At 37.8% G+C, this 14,914-nt stretch overlaps 1 protein-coding gene across 5 annotated transcripts in view; it reads right to left on the reverse strand.

The window, feature by feature from the left end:
• ZFHX4 (zinc finger homeobox 4) overlaps window positions 1-14,914 on the reverse strand; it is a 150,375-nt gene that overhangs the window by 18,650 nt on the left and 116,811 nt on the right. For 3 of the 5 annotated variants that reach the window (XM_026115176.2, XM_026115171.2, XM_026115172.2), the window contains exons 5-7: window positions 7,060-7,176; window positions 696-829; window positions 342-542 (exon numbers count right to left, since the gene is read on the reverse strand). In XM_026115176.2, coding sequence (XP_025970961.1) covers window positions 342-542; window positions 696-829; window positions 7,060-7,176 — 452 coding nt within the window. The remainder of the gene's footprint in view (window positions 1-341; window positions 543-695; window positions 830-7,059; window positions 7,177-14,914) is intronic. The other 2 variants (XM_026115175.2, XM_026115177.2) reach the window with 2 other exon arrangements.

A 14,914-nucleotide genomic window follows, 5' to 3' on the forward strand; every position in this document is an offset into this window, starting at 1 on the left:
AGAAACCCTTGCTATTTTACAAACAGAAAGTTAAGGGTCACATTACCTCTGAGCGCTGGATATTATTAGACCCAATTTACAGGTGTGCACTCAGAGGCACTGTCAGGCTTGATTTTTCCAAGGTTAACGTCAGTGAGAAACTGCAGGTTTTCAGCATCTTTGAAAGCTATCCTCAGTGATTTTCCCAAGGGACATCAGTCACTGGATGAGCTAGGAACAGACTCGAGAGTCCTGACCCTCTCCCCTGCTCAGGCTACCTGAACACTATGTCACAACAAATATACTGCCGAGAGGTTTCAGCCCATTTCTGTAGCATGCACATTGGTATTTGGATCACTTACTGTCATGAGCAGTTTCTCCACACAGTCAGGGGACACACTGTGCAAATGGGTCAAATGAAGCTGGAGGTGCATTTTGTTGCTGAGGACATCCTGGCAGAGGGGGCAGCAGATAACAGGTTGCATTGAATGCTGTGACAGGACATGCATCTGGATACGACTTGGGTCTCTACTATTGTAGTTACAATAAGGACATTGATAGAACTGAAAAACATCAAATTAAGATGCAGGCTATTAGTCAGTGTGCTTTTAATAACTTGCTCATATTGCTATTTTAATAGCACATCATCTCTGCTTTATTCTTGAGTCATTTGAAAGAGTTCTAGAATGCAATTAAATTGTTACATTTTCCTTTACCTGCTCATGACAAAATTTATTGTCCTCTGGAGGCTTTGATTTTTTAGCTGCACCATCCTCTTCTTTTGCCAGAAGAAGCTGCTGTGCCCCTACCACAGTGCTGACTTTGGGTTCCTTCTCTGGTGTGACTATTCCTGTTTTGAAAACATAATTTTTAAGAACATATTTTAAACTTAAAAATACCCTGTTTTGCAAAGAGACTGTGATTCTGTGCAAAGGGACTGTATTGTCTCTGTGTTTTTGTTTTTGTTATTTTTTCCTGGTCTGGGAAAAAAAATATACCAAACTCTGGTAAGTACAAAGGCGAAAATACACTTTTATCCTTGATGGAGACTCTATAAATCCATTTTAAAATGGACTGTCCTCTACTGTTTAGATAACCCTAGGTTGCCTTTAAATATTAATCAATAATGTGCTTTCTTTAGCAGCTCAGTATTAATTTGTGTATTACATTAAAACAAATCAGTTTTGCTTAAAAATCCTGTTTTCTAAAATAATTAATTTGCTGATGTTTAATTACCCGCTCCCTCTCCTAAACTGCCTGAGCAATATGATTACTGTGCTGTTTTAATAACTCCTGCCTGGTTACAATTCTGAAGCTAAATATAGTGAGGCTTTAAAAGAAGTACTGTGGAGAATAGGATTTCAGAGCTAACTTAATATTAATTATATACAAAGATCGGTCATTTGGGATTGCCTTAGATGTTTACACTGCGAATTTTTATATTCTAGCATTTGTGATCAAACTCAAAATATAATTGTTTTCTATAGATTGTTCTACTATTAAGTATTAAATACTATATTTAATATTATGCCTGAACTAGCTGTGTAATGTGGCCCAGTCTTGCACACATCAAAGAAAAGAGTGCAATTCTAATTTCCCAATCCATCAGAAAATTCTTTCCAGCGTCAATTTGCCAGATAATCTCTTCTGCTAGGCTGGATATTACAAGAGCATTGGGTAGGCATGTCACATACATCTCACGACAAACACAAAACCTCATTTACCAACCATTCCAATCTCATCATAGTGCGGCATCATCTGACCTTTTTTCTGCTGTTTATTATGAGTATTTCTAATTTTAACTTTCAATTTTCACCATCTTCCAGTCAATTTGCAACTAAATTATTTCCAGGGTGAGGACACTATCACTGGACACTGGGTGCAAATACATCTTGAAATGCAATGAAGCTAAACCATTGATTGCTATCAGACCCAACGTAAATATATAGTCCAGAGGTAATCTGATTGTATGCTGTGCATGAAGATTTATCTTGATTTTTTTCAATCCACATAAGGTCCATATAAATGAACAAATTGCACCTCATTGCACAATAATCTAGGATTAATTTAAAAATAAGGTCATGGATGTTATGGAAACAAAGTAAATATGAACAAAGAAAATACTTGCATTTTTCTGTAGACAAAACCAAGAACTTTTAAAAAATATTATTACCATATAGACTTTGTGAAGTATTTGAAATTAACAGAGCAACGTCAGAGAAAGGTAAAATAAAGGGACAACTTTCAAGGTAAATACAAAAGCCTTACAGTACAATAATAAACAATTGAAAGCTGAATCATACAGCGACATTTTTCTGAAGGGCATTAAAAAAAAGAACAAAACATATTTCATTACTTCTACGTTGATGGTGATTTCCCCACACATTGTTTGTCATTCCTAAAGTGGTAATTATTTCTTTTGGTTTAATTTAGACTAGTAATTCCAGCATGTTCTTGCTCAAATTAAATTTTATTCCTGCCATATTTTCCTACTTTTAATGACCAATTTGTCAATATCACTTTAATATCTGAACAAGCTGCCCTCTGGAGCCCCACTGAATTTTTACACTCTAAGGAACTGATCTTGGAGGCCTCATACAGGTTACTCAGTAAGAGCTATGCCTAAGAGCTGAAGGACTGGTGATGCTTAAAGGCATAATATAGATGATACAGTAACATATGTCACCATTTTATTACTCGGTATGGTTTATGATAATACAGTACTCTCTGGCCTATCAGTATTTAATTGGCAATACACTGTTATTATTTAAGTAAGTGACTTAACTGTGAGAATTATGGGAAGTAAAGAAGTGACAAACTATATTTACAGAGAAAGGATCCTTTTCAGGTTTTAGAAGGATAGGTTCAAATTATTAACCTTTCTTCATCTCCAGCTGTCAAAAATGTCCAACAGTTGACTACTGTCTCTTACCTTTATCATACGTCAGTTTTAAAATGTTCCTTTTTAAAGGCAACTGGGCCAAAACCACAGCTGGTGTAAACTGGCACTGTTATATAGCAAGTTGAATTTAAAAATCAAAATAAAACAATTCCCCCTTCTCTTTCCCTCACCAGGCTAGACTGTTCTCAACATTTTGTTATAGGAATTAGGATCCAAATTCTACTCCAAGGAAGTGTATTTAACTGTGTTTTGGCATCGGTATGTAACTGCTAGTGGAGTTTAGCTCAGTGTGCACTCTGTGTGTGCCTGGGCACACACAAAGTTAATACTAGACATCGTTTTCCAACAGAGGATGTGATAACTTAATTATTTCAAAGGGCCAATAACAATCATGAAACTCATAGTTCTTATTTCTATAAAAACAAGTAAATTTTTGGTTAAATTTTCTTTTGTGGTTAATATAATAAAACCGTGGAGTTATAAAACACTGTGCTGGCTTAATAAATGCAAAACAAAGCACAGCTTTTTATTATGTTTACTATGATATTTATACAAATTATTGGAATTTACAAAGGCTTTGTTGCTTTGGTTGCTCTGGAATCATTCAAGCCCAAGTGCTATTCCTTTTTAAATGACCAAACTTGCATCTGGCCTAAAGTACCAGAGTCGGAGACCGATGCCGAGCCCTGCAAAACAGGGGCCTGATCCTTCAGTCTGGCCCCCAGGAAGCCACTTGTACCTGTCCAAAATGAGCCCTGAACACCCCTAAATCACAGCCGCAGCAGCACTCTGCGACAGGTCTTCGCTTTTCAACAGCACGGTGCCAACACCGAAGGAGGACCTGCTCCTGATCTAGTCAAACGGCCTCGCTATTGCATCGTAGCGCCTCACCTCCCTGCTTCTACTTTCCGCTTTCCGAGCTGAATTCCCTGTTTTAACAAGCTTCCTGTAGGGAGGCTGAAGAAAGTTACGGTCTTACAGACGTCGTATTGAAGGAGGCGGGGGGAGAAGAGAAAATGTTAAGGTCCCAAGCACGCAATATAGCACTGTTTTCATAGCTGGATACTCCACCAGCACACTATTCTTAATACGCAGCTGTAGAAAGAGACTAAATCCAGTTGTTATTTGTGCTTTACATATCTGCTTTTTATTCTTGAGACACACTAGTTGTTGTTTTCTTCCTAACTGTGGAACGCAAACCATAACTCATTTTATTAAGTAAAGTGCACAGCATTATTTTAGATGAATAATGTAATTTCTATACATTTAACTCAAAAACTAAGTTTAATTATAAATAAACGCCATGAAATAGACTAGTCAATGACTACCTGTCAGTTACAGAATTATTTAACTTGTGTAAGATCGCTAATACAAAAATGACATAATTCACTGCACTTCAGATGCCATCACCTACCTAACAATTCTGAAACCCCCAAATAAAAATAAAACTGTTTCTGTTACTAACAAGGAGGAAAAAGCTAATAAAATATGTATGATAATGAAATAAAATCCTGGAATACCTATAATCAAAATACTAATTTGTTATTTATGAATCTATGTATTTGATAAAGATTGCATAATTTAAGACTTCTGACACATCAGATGATGTTATTCAGCCTCAAAATAATTCTAAAATTATAATTACTGGTAGACTATTCTTTCTAATTAGAGTAGAATGAAAGGATAATTTTCATTGCAATAATGAAGGTTAATTTCCATCCTTCCTCATGTTTACTACCTTATTAAAAAGTGCTCCCCTTAGCCATGGCAGAGACATATTACATTTTCAATGCAAATGTATTAATCTGGATAAATTCCATATTAATTCTTGCACTGCATAGAGCTGTAATTTGGATTATAATTAATCTAAAGTGGCACTAGATTTAAATGACAATATAAATGAGGCATTAGTAGGCTTTTCTATTCTGAATGAATATTCAACAAATATAACTTGCATATTGCTAAGTCTCATTTTGAAAGCTCTACTCCCTGAGATAAGGTAAGCAATACAGCACAACAGCTTACACAAACATTCTGTTACTAAATACATGTTAATCCTTTCTTGTCTAATAGATTCTATGCTAAAGAGGGGTCACACCACTTTCCTGTTTAACTTGTTAGTATTGTGATTAATTTATTGGTTTTCCTGAGATTTCTTTGGCAAGATGTGCAACATTCAGTTCGTGAGAAAGCCCAAATCAACATTCAATTATACATAAGCAGTTATGCAGTCATTAGAAATACTTGTCAGCTGAGTGAAAATTAAGATGATGGTCTGAATGTTACATATGTAGAATTAATTTAGAATAGGAAAATAAAAGTTTCTAAAAAGTCTAGGATTTTACTGCACAATCTACTTTCTGTAAAGCACAAAGGCAATCATGTATTTCAGCCTTTGTTTTTGCATGAATCTAACTGCAAAGTTATTTGTGTAATTGCTGGCACGGGAATGCAGAACAATTATGCTGTTTTTTTTCTGTAGTGCACCCAGTAGGCCTCTGGATATAGGTTTGTCCTAATTAAACTTGGCCCTTATGAGCAGCTAATCCTGATGGAATTCTGAGAATTCCCCTTCAGTATTTTTTCTAGATTCCATCATTTTTTTTCTGCTGGAACTTTAACTTCTTCTTTCTTGAACAACTATAAATGGACTTGCCTAAAAGAAGGAGAGGGCTGATAAACTCCCTGAAGTGGTTTGCATTTTCCCTAGGCAGAGTCTATGGTGAGAAACATAGGCTCCCAGTGTCTGTCACCTCTCTCTTGATGAGTTTCCAGGACAGCCCACTGATGAGAAAGCGCAGGACGACCTATGTCAGCTTTGGAGCATGGCTTTACTGCGCTGCAGACAGCTCTTTCCAAGTCAGAGAGCCAGCCAAGGGGGATATATGTTTTAGACCACAACACAATTTCTTGCTCAATATCATCCTTGTCATCATCGGCCTTTCTTCGGTCTCTTGATCTCAAAAAGTAAAGCAACTGAAGAGCAGCTGGAGTTCTAAACTGTGATAGATACTGACCTTATCACATCAACAAGCAAACTTAAAGCAAGCTCTAAGCCTTAAATCAGTCTCCTGAATTAATCTGGCATGGAAAGGGCCATCTATAATTTGGTTTTGAAATAAATCCAAAAATGTTTATTATGTAAGGAGCAAATTACAATATGGGAGAATTTGGGTGTAAATAAATTTGCATGTAAAATGATATTTTCTCCACAACTATATGTCTTTACGGAGAATACAATCTCCTTTGTACGCTGCTGTCATTGGGATACAAGGAAAAGATATATGACTACCTGAAACTAATAGGCTTCAACCTGTTTCAGCACTTCTTCTGCTTCAGTGAATCCAACATAATGTAACTAGGTATAGCGTGCGGCAAAAGTAGCCAATGTAATATTCATTGTGACCATAGATTTCCATCTCATACATAAAAAGCATGGATGAAGTCACATATTTGCCAAATCAAACACAGAAAAAGCCTTGGGTATCTACACCAGATGCTGGCCCTAGGTTTGTTTGTGCACAAGTAAATGTCATGACATAGGGGTTTTGTTTTCAAAGACAGTAGCTTTCATTACTGGGCTTTGTCTATTCCAGGAGCTCAAAATTACCCAACCCATAATCCGTTTTCAATGATATTTCCTCTTTCTTAGGCTGAATCATCTGTAAACTTTTTCACTGGATTTTGTGTATTTTTTTCAAAATGCCTCAAAAAATGCTCAGGAAGAGGCCAGATTCTTGAAAGTAACTGATCAGAGAGCAAGAGCAAAAAATAATAATAACAAAAAAATCCACATTCTTTGGGTTACAAGGGGGGAAAAACTTGATTGAACAAAAAATTCAAGTGGTACCTAATCCTATGCTTATGAAAAATTAATATGCCATCAGAGGAATCACAAGTACAGCTAAGATTAATGAAAGGCGCTTAAAAAATTACAAGCACACAAACTGATTTGATTAAAAAATAATCTCACTGGTCGTCCTGTAATATTCTTCAACTTATCCGCATCTATCCTGTCAGATGGTTATGATTAAAAATAGGTCAATGGGAGGCTACTGATAGAAATCACATGCAAAATGCACATGCAATGAATAGTAGTGGGAATGTCCAGACAGTTTAAAATGAAAGAGCATTTAATAAGTTAAAAAGAGAAGAAAGACAGAATTCTAGCATCTTACCAGAGTCCTTACTAGATTTTTTGACTTCACTATTGTCTCTCTCACTTGAGTCTTTATTATCAGCAACAGCCACTGAGGTACTTTTAGCAGACCCTTCTGTATCTTCACCTTGTTCTTCTGCGGGTAAGCACAGAAAAGATCTAACTTAGTGACCATTTAACAGCAATTTAAAATGTTCCTTTAATAAGAACAGCACTAAAAGAAGGTGTCCGAAAGGAGGGAGGGGAAGGAAAGGAAAAGGGAAAGAACAGCACTTTAAAGAGATGGGACATTAATTACAAACAACTTGCAATATTTCAAAATCTACTCAGAAATTCTAAACATGTCTTTATCAGAAGATCCACCTTTCACCAGTGTGACAGATTTAAAGCTTGTCTTTTCATATTCTTTGGCTAGAAGTGATTAGTGTTGAAATACACACACACACCCACAGACACAGACACCCACACACACACACACCATACAGACTTGAACAAAAGCAAGCACATGTAAAACTGCATCTTAGAGCCAAAAAAAGGGAAAAAAAGGAATTCAAGTATAAATCCTATTAGTGTAGCAGTATCCTGCTAATTGCAGTAAGTAAGTATTAGGTATTAGGCACTGTATTAAATATAAAGCTCTGGCTTTGCTAGCGAAGTCTCAGATTCTGTCTCCAGGGGGAGCTATTCAGGATAAATGATACAACTTGGTATATGGCTTCTAAGGAAGCAGCATTACCCACACCTCACTTACGTGTTCACACCAGCTAGATTACATGGAAATCTTCACAGTAACTCAACCCTATTTAATTATTCTGTAAATCTTAGCTATGCTGCTACTGGTGGATTAATCTGTTTATGCAGTTAGCTTCTATGCTGGGGCTGTGCAGCACTAATCCGTGAAAGGCCCACTGTTCCTTTTCATCCTGTGATCATTTGTCTCTCACTGTGCTGATGTCACATTTTAATGAATTTTTAGCAATCTGAGTAATGCCAGATAACCAGACTTGCAACTCCCTACAGCACAGCATGCTGTTTTCATTGCAGCACAAAAAATAAAAATCATATTTCCCAGTTCAGGTAGGAATTATATAAATTAGGAGGTGAAGGTAAAATGGGATTCAAAGCACCAGGCTGCTCAATTTCATAAAATCTTTAATGACCATATAAATTAACCCTGGAAAGGCAAAAGGTCACAGACACACATTTGCATACACTCTTCTATTCACTTTTGATAAGCAGAGCTTTTATGCAGGGAACATGATACAATTAACCCTTCAGGAACCATACAAAATGCAGCTACCGACATTTTAAGTGTCAAGCATTAACTGAAAATTACACACTGCATAAAATTTTCATTGTAAATGCTATAGTGATTGAAAGGGGAAATAGTGGCCCTCTTCGCACCCCATGTTTTATTAATAACATTCTGACAGCCAAATGAAATATCCTCTGTCGTATGTAGCAGCTGAGCACAAAAAAATTACTACTTAGTGCCTTGCTTGCCAGCCATGCACTGAAACTGTATGCCTGGGCAAACAACCCTCAAATCGATGTGGTGAACCTATCCGATTCTCAGCTCTCTGCAAAGCCTTTGTAAATCGGGAAAGCGACAAAATACAGCTGCAGTTCTGGAAACCAGACCAAACCAAACCGAACCGAAAGAAGTCCCCAACTGCAGAGCGCTGCGCTTTGCCTTGACAACCTGAAACAATGGGCCAGGAGCAAACTTCCACGTCGCGCTTTTTGCACAGCACAAGGAGAAAGCCGGTCCCCCCTTTTAAAAATAATTGTATATATATATATCTATATGTGTGTGTGTGTATATATAAAAAAATATATATAAAATGCCACCAAAACGGAAAAGCACGTGGTGCTGTTTTCGCAGCCCCCTGCCCCCTCCCATGCGGATCGCTCATCAAACACGGGAGGCCTCTTGGGCACAGCGGGAAGCGCGGCAGCATTTGTAAGGGTGGCAGGGGAGCACAGTTTGGGATGCTGCGAGCCTGTGATCGTGACAGGATCGGGCTGTGTTAATGCCAGGCACGCGTGCACGAGGCTCATATCCAGTGTCAGGCCCCATGGCCTGATGCAGCCCATGGCAATTCCTTTTCGGCTCATCCTTGGGAACGGACGCTTGTTCCTTTTACTAGATTTACTGGTCCAATCCCCCTGGGCTGGAAAATGAAGTGTCAAAGTGCTACTGAGTGTCCTTATCTTGAGGGGACATAAAATTGTAAGGGCTATCGTGGCACACATTAATAAAACATTGTGTGTGTCAGGAAAAGAGAAAGAAAATTATGAAGGTACTAAAAGAAAAGCTACAGTATCATCTGGGTCTCATCAGACAATTTTTGCAGGGTGCTCTCCTGTTTTTCTGGTATGTGTTTTAAGTGTGAGAGAAATTCCCAGACATGTTCTCCTATACATCATCGCGGTGTCTGACCTCTGCCTGACCCTGGCAACAGTTTGAGAAATCTGAATGTGAACAAAGACTCTGTGTCAGCAGCAGGGAGAGATTGCGGGATAGACTTTCCCCATCAACTTAATCGCAAACAGCAGTTCTGAGGCCATAACTTTACAGGGCTCCACCAAGCCACAAACACATAACCTTTGGAGGTGAAGCTGCCCCCCACTCCCTGCCCCCCTTCTGCGATTTTCCCCCGCCTCGTGGTGCTCCCTTTGATGTAGCAAGGCAATTAGCTCTAATGTTCAAGTGCTGCAGCCCTGTTTTACAGTGTGGAAGGTGAGAGCTGTTTATTACAGGTAGGCTCCTGGGGGCCATAAAGGCTTTGCAAATTTTTAATCATGCAAAAAACTAATCAAAATGTAACTTATACACACCATAAAAATTAATATGATTATTATGCACAGTATAAATTGCCTGCCGTGGCTTTCCATGGCGCTCACTTCTAGAAAATACATTTGGCATTCATTTCAGAAGTATGTATGGCATTCACTTCAGAAATAAATTTCCAAGGCAAAAATGATAATACAGCTTTTCATATTTTCCTTCAAAATTACAGAAAGCCGTTCTAAGATTCGCGCTGTCGCCACATTTCTCAAAGGGGACAGGATGGAAATACGACAGCCCTAACTTAAAAGCAGTTAGCAAAATTACAAAAAAATCCTTAAGACCGTTCGTTAGAATAAATATCAAGGCTATCTAATGAAGCGTGCGATCAAAGACAGTGCAAAGTTACTACTCACATCTCTTTTTAGTGACTTTTTTCTTCTAGCTTAGTATGCTAACCAACAAGGATACTATTCAGTTATAAAAATGTGATGGCTCCTGCTCAAAGACACAAAATCAACAAAATACGATACGATGGCGCTGCAGACTCCAGAACAAGTCCTAACGCTCTGTTTTAAATTTACAAGAGTCCTGCCTATATACATTTACAAATGTCGGCTTTGAAAATGAATAGAGCACCGGATTCAAATGTACTTTAATGGCTTTAATAACACTTACTATTGCAATATGATATTTTTTTCACACCTGGTTTTATTTTGTCTAAATGTTGAAAACTTCTTTTGATGTTGGCTCTCTTGAGTTTAGCCATTCTCAACTTTTTCCCTCACAACTGACCCAGAATTAAACACAAAAATGAGGGTAACTGCACTGAAACTGTAAAACAAGGGAAAATGGAAAAGTTAAACTTCAGAAGTAATGTTAATCGGGTGATATCACATGTTATATATTCTATGTCATATACTTTAATATGTTAATCTACACTCCTAGGCCCCAGTTTAATACCAGTTTTATGAAGGAAGATCCTAATGACCTTTCTCAGTCCACTGAAGTCAAGTTGTCTGAGGATTTCGATGGCAAAGCCTAGGCCTCAGTCAGGCAGAGTTGAATGGCACATATACATCGCAGTACAACTAGATGAATATTCATACAGAGATTAGAAAAGCCTGACTTGCTCAGATGCAAACAAAGGAACAAATGTATCCTCCATAGCCAAGGGATGGGATAGAGAAAGAAATATTATTTTTTGGAATAAAATACTCAACAGTTAAAACAAGACATGGCAAAGCTGAAACAATCTTCTCTCCTTTATTCTAAAGGCATGGAGGTAATCAAGGAGGCATATCAGTCACATTTTCCTCTGTTTTACCAGAGAAGTTTCCCTATTGATGAGCAGCATAGGCAGTCTGTCTCCAAGTCCACCTTAAGAACATATTTTCAAGGGTGTTTTTTTTATTTTATTTTTTTTTGCACCACTGATATATCAATCGACTGCCAGTAGTTCCTGTTTCAGTCCTGAAGATCACACACACACATGCGCGCGCACACACACACACACACGCACACATATATGTAGGCATCCCTTTTGCCCCTTTCAATTTCCTAAGCAAGGATGATCTACTAGTTGTGGGTGAGTAATTGTGGTTATGAAAGAGAGAGCAAGATTAAGCAAGTGTTTGTGGCTGAGGGCCGGATGGATGGGGAAAGAATAAATCAATTGACTAAAGTAGCAAGTAAATAAATAGGAAATGAGAGAGAGATTTTAAAAAATAATTGGGGCTTGTTATTCAATATGTTCAGTAAACATCTGAATGAAAGGTATCCATAAATGTTCGGTACAGGTATATACCAGGTTCAGCTGGAAGAATGAATGGCTTAATGAGATCAACTGTCAGGATGAAAAGGTAACCAATAGCAAAAGGTAAAGGAAGGGTGGATTGGAGAGATGGACAGATGGCAGATGATGTAGGAACAGGAAGAACAACTAACAAAAGAAAATGAAAAAGAAAAACTCACAGAATATGTGAGAGAAGAAAAAAATAATGAAAAGAAAGGCTTGTGGATTTACTTCTAGATTATCCTAGTTACACTACTTAGTTGATATAGCTTCTCTCTGACTTCTGGACTGCAATTTATTCACACAAATATTCCAGAAAATATCTGTTAGATTTCCTGACTGGTCTAGCAGAGCACACATTAGGAACAGGATGCTGCATTCATTCAGGATCTGGACTGCATCCTCTAGTGGTCGTATTTCATCTTCAAATAGGATTCCTAATTTCTCATTTGGGGACTCAAGGGGAATAATGGCACCAACCCGTTAATAAGTGTTTCTAATCACTGTGTTATATTTAAAACTATAGCCATTAGAAGGCTGAACTTCCCACAAACAAGCCTATAATTAAGTGATGATGGTCATATTGACCAGGAAGTGCTAATAGGCAGTTAGTATCAAATTCTACCATTTTGTTTTGTGGTGCATCATTTGAATTTTTATAGTGATCTTGTGTTTATTTTCTTCTTGCTGAAACATAGAAGTGTGTCAGAGAAGGCTGATTGCGAAGCTGGCTGAACAGGGAGGTGGCTCCCTACCAAGGGGTGTCACAAATCACACCCACTTTATCCATCCACCCCACCCAGCAGCCCCTATTCCCCACTTGCCACACTCAGCCTTACCCTTCTGGCTGCCGAAGAGAGAAAGCTCTCATCTACTCTTACTTCTTGTTCCTTAGCTTCTGGAAGGTAGAAAAGATTCACTATCACCAGCTAATTAGCCCAGCACTTTTTTATTATTTTCTAATCTATTCTTTCTACCTTTTTTTTTAATATAACCACAGTCCACTTCCGGCTGTTCGAGAAGTAAAGGGAATGTTCTCCCCATAAGTTTAGAGGGGTGGAGGGTCCTTCTGAGTCTGGCTGCAGTGAATGCTCTTCCTTTCTCTTGTTGCTGGCTGGGGATTGACTGCTTTCTAGTCTCCCTCCCATCTTTGCAGAGGAAATTGGGAAAAGAAGTGTTTTACTGTGAAAATGGTGTAAAATGTGGAAAAAATGTTGGTAAGCTAATGCTGAGCCACACTGCTTTATCAGAAAATTGGAAAATCTGTTCTGTCTTTTTCTTGTTTATTTTTATGTTAATATTTTATCAAATATTTTGCAAGAGGCAAAAGGAGCATTTGCTGACAAAACCATTAACAAAGAATGTCAGCTATTCAGAATGAAGCTCAGCAATGTTTTCCAGATGTGACTGGAGATGTACAGTTAATCATTTATTATGCAAAAAGGGATACTTTTCTTACTTGGCCACCTCAAGAAAGGCACTGAAGCATGAATCTATATTGAGAATAGTCTAACTTTTCTAACTCATCAGTACTTTTCTTTTGGCTGCCATTATGCTTCATAGGTACTGCTGTTTCTCCCATCAGCATAGGTTATGGAGAACATTACTGTTGTCTGACATGGAGACCAGCACACTTCCGTCAAGGTTATTTAGAACATAAAATTAAACCTCATTATTAATTCTTGTCCAACACGCTGGTGTGGATTCATCCTGCCTAATTTTAGATACTGCTCCAAATTTCCTCCCTACTAAATAGAGAGAGAGAGGTACTTCCAGGGGCCAATTCACATTTTAGGTAGACTGAATCAGCCTGTAGAGGTGTCTAATTTCTCCCTGACTATAGCACAATTTTAAAGTGAAGTTTAGCGTTTAGGATGACGAGACTTTCACTCTGGCACTGCAGTTAAATGCTACAAGTTAGGTGGTTGAAACTGAGCCTAACAGCCTGACCCAAAACTCAGAAAGTTGATGAAAGTCTCGTCATGACCTTCACCACTTTATTGGGTTCTCATTCCTAGCTGGGGAGGGAGAGATAAATACTGGATCTTCAAGACATCATTCAACTTTTTGTACACCTCTTGTTCAGCCTTGTCTTATTTTTCTGTATTGCTGCTCAATCTGTGTTTTCAATATCCCTTCACATAGAAATGCTTCTACTGTCCCCAATTTCTTGTAGTTTTTGCTACCTCCTGCTTGAGTTGATGTCTCCAATATCTCATATGAGTGGTGAAAGCAGCACTCGCATTCATAGTTTCTAGAATACTCCTTTAGAGTATATTTACAAAGAAGTCCACAATGTTAATTAACAGTTTATTTAAAACGTCATTTAAATGACATATTTTATTAGCAGCTCAGTTTTTGGGTTCCTCTCTGAAATCCTTCTCATTTACCTTCCAAATTTTCTTTCTGAATTATTTACCTCTTTTTGGCTCACTAACAGCATGTCTCTGAAATTATCTGTAAAGAATTCTGTTAGTACATATATTTCTCCTTTGTCTTTTGAGAATACTAGAGTAAAAGAATTTATTTTCTTTGCCATCTCCTGATCATTTTGGATTGACTCTTTACTCTCTGGTGACCTAGCAAATCTAAATACTCTTCTGCAGACTTTCTACTTCTGAGGTTCTTTAACAATTCCTATTGAGCTATGTACCGTCATGAATTTATTCCTCTTAGCCAACACCTATGTTCAGTTTTATTAACATGGCTTCAGCTGTATTTCTTTTTTAAGGATACTTTTTTTCTGACCTGAACAGATTCTTGTACTATGCCGCGTCATGTAGCTAAACCACATCCCCCCAGTTTTAATAGTCTCTTTTCCTGATATTAAGTGTCACAGGCAGAAGTGGCTGGTCTATTTGCAGCGAATAAAAATTTTCCTGAATATAGCTACTTTTTCTACTTTTCTGATTTTTTTTAAAATAAACTTTGCAGATTCCCCCCCCACACACACACTAAATTGCTTGACAAATATTCTACAGCATATATAGCAGTCCATGGATTTTTTGTATACTTGTTTTTTGCAGATATCACTGAAATCTTCAGAATTCAAAATTTTGGCTTCTTTAGCATACACATGCACCAAATGTCTTTGCCTTTTTATTCTTTCTTTTTTCTTTTATTTTCCTCTCCAACCCAGATTGCAATGGTTAAGTGATGTAAAAGAATCTTCACCAAGACTACCACCACAAATTCATCCAAAAGTTTCCTGTAAAAACTGGGCAGTACCTTGCTGACTCCCTGCTGTCTCTCATCTCCTTCTGTCTCCCTCCCTCCTTACCTCCTAGT

This window comes from Dromaius novaehollandiae, chromosome 2, assembly GCF_036370855.1.
Source record: "Dromaius novaehollandiae isolate bDroNov1 chromosome 2, bDroNov1.hap1, whole genome shotgun sequence".
Taxonomy (NCBI): Eukaryota; Metazoa; Chordata; class Aves; order Casuariiformes; family Dromaiidae; genus Dromaius; species Dromaius novaehollandiae.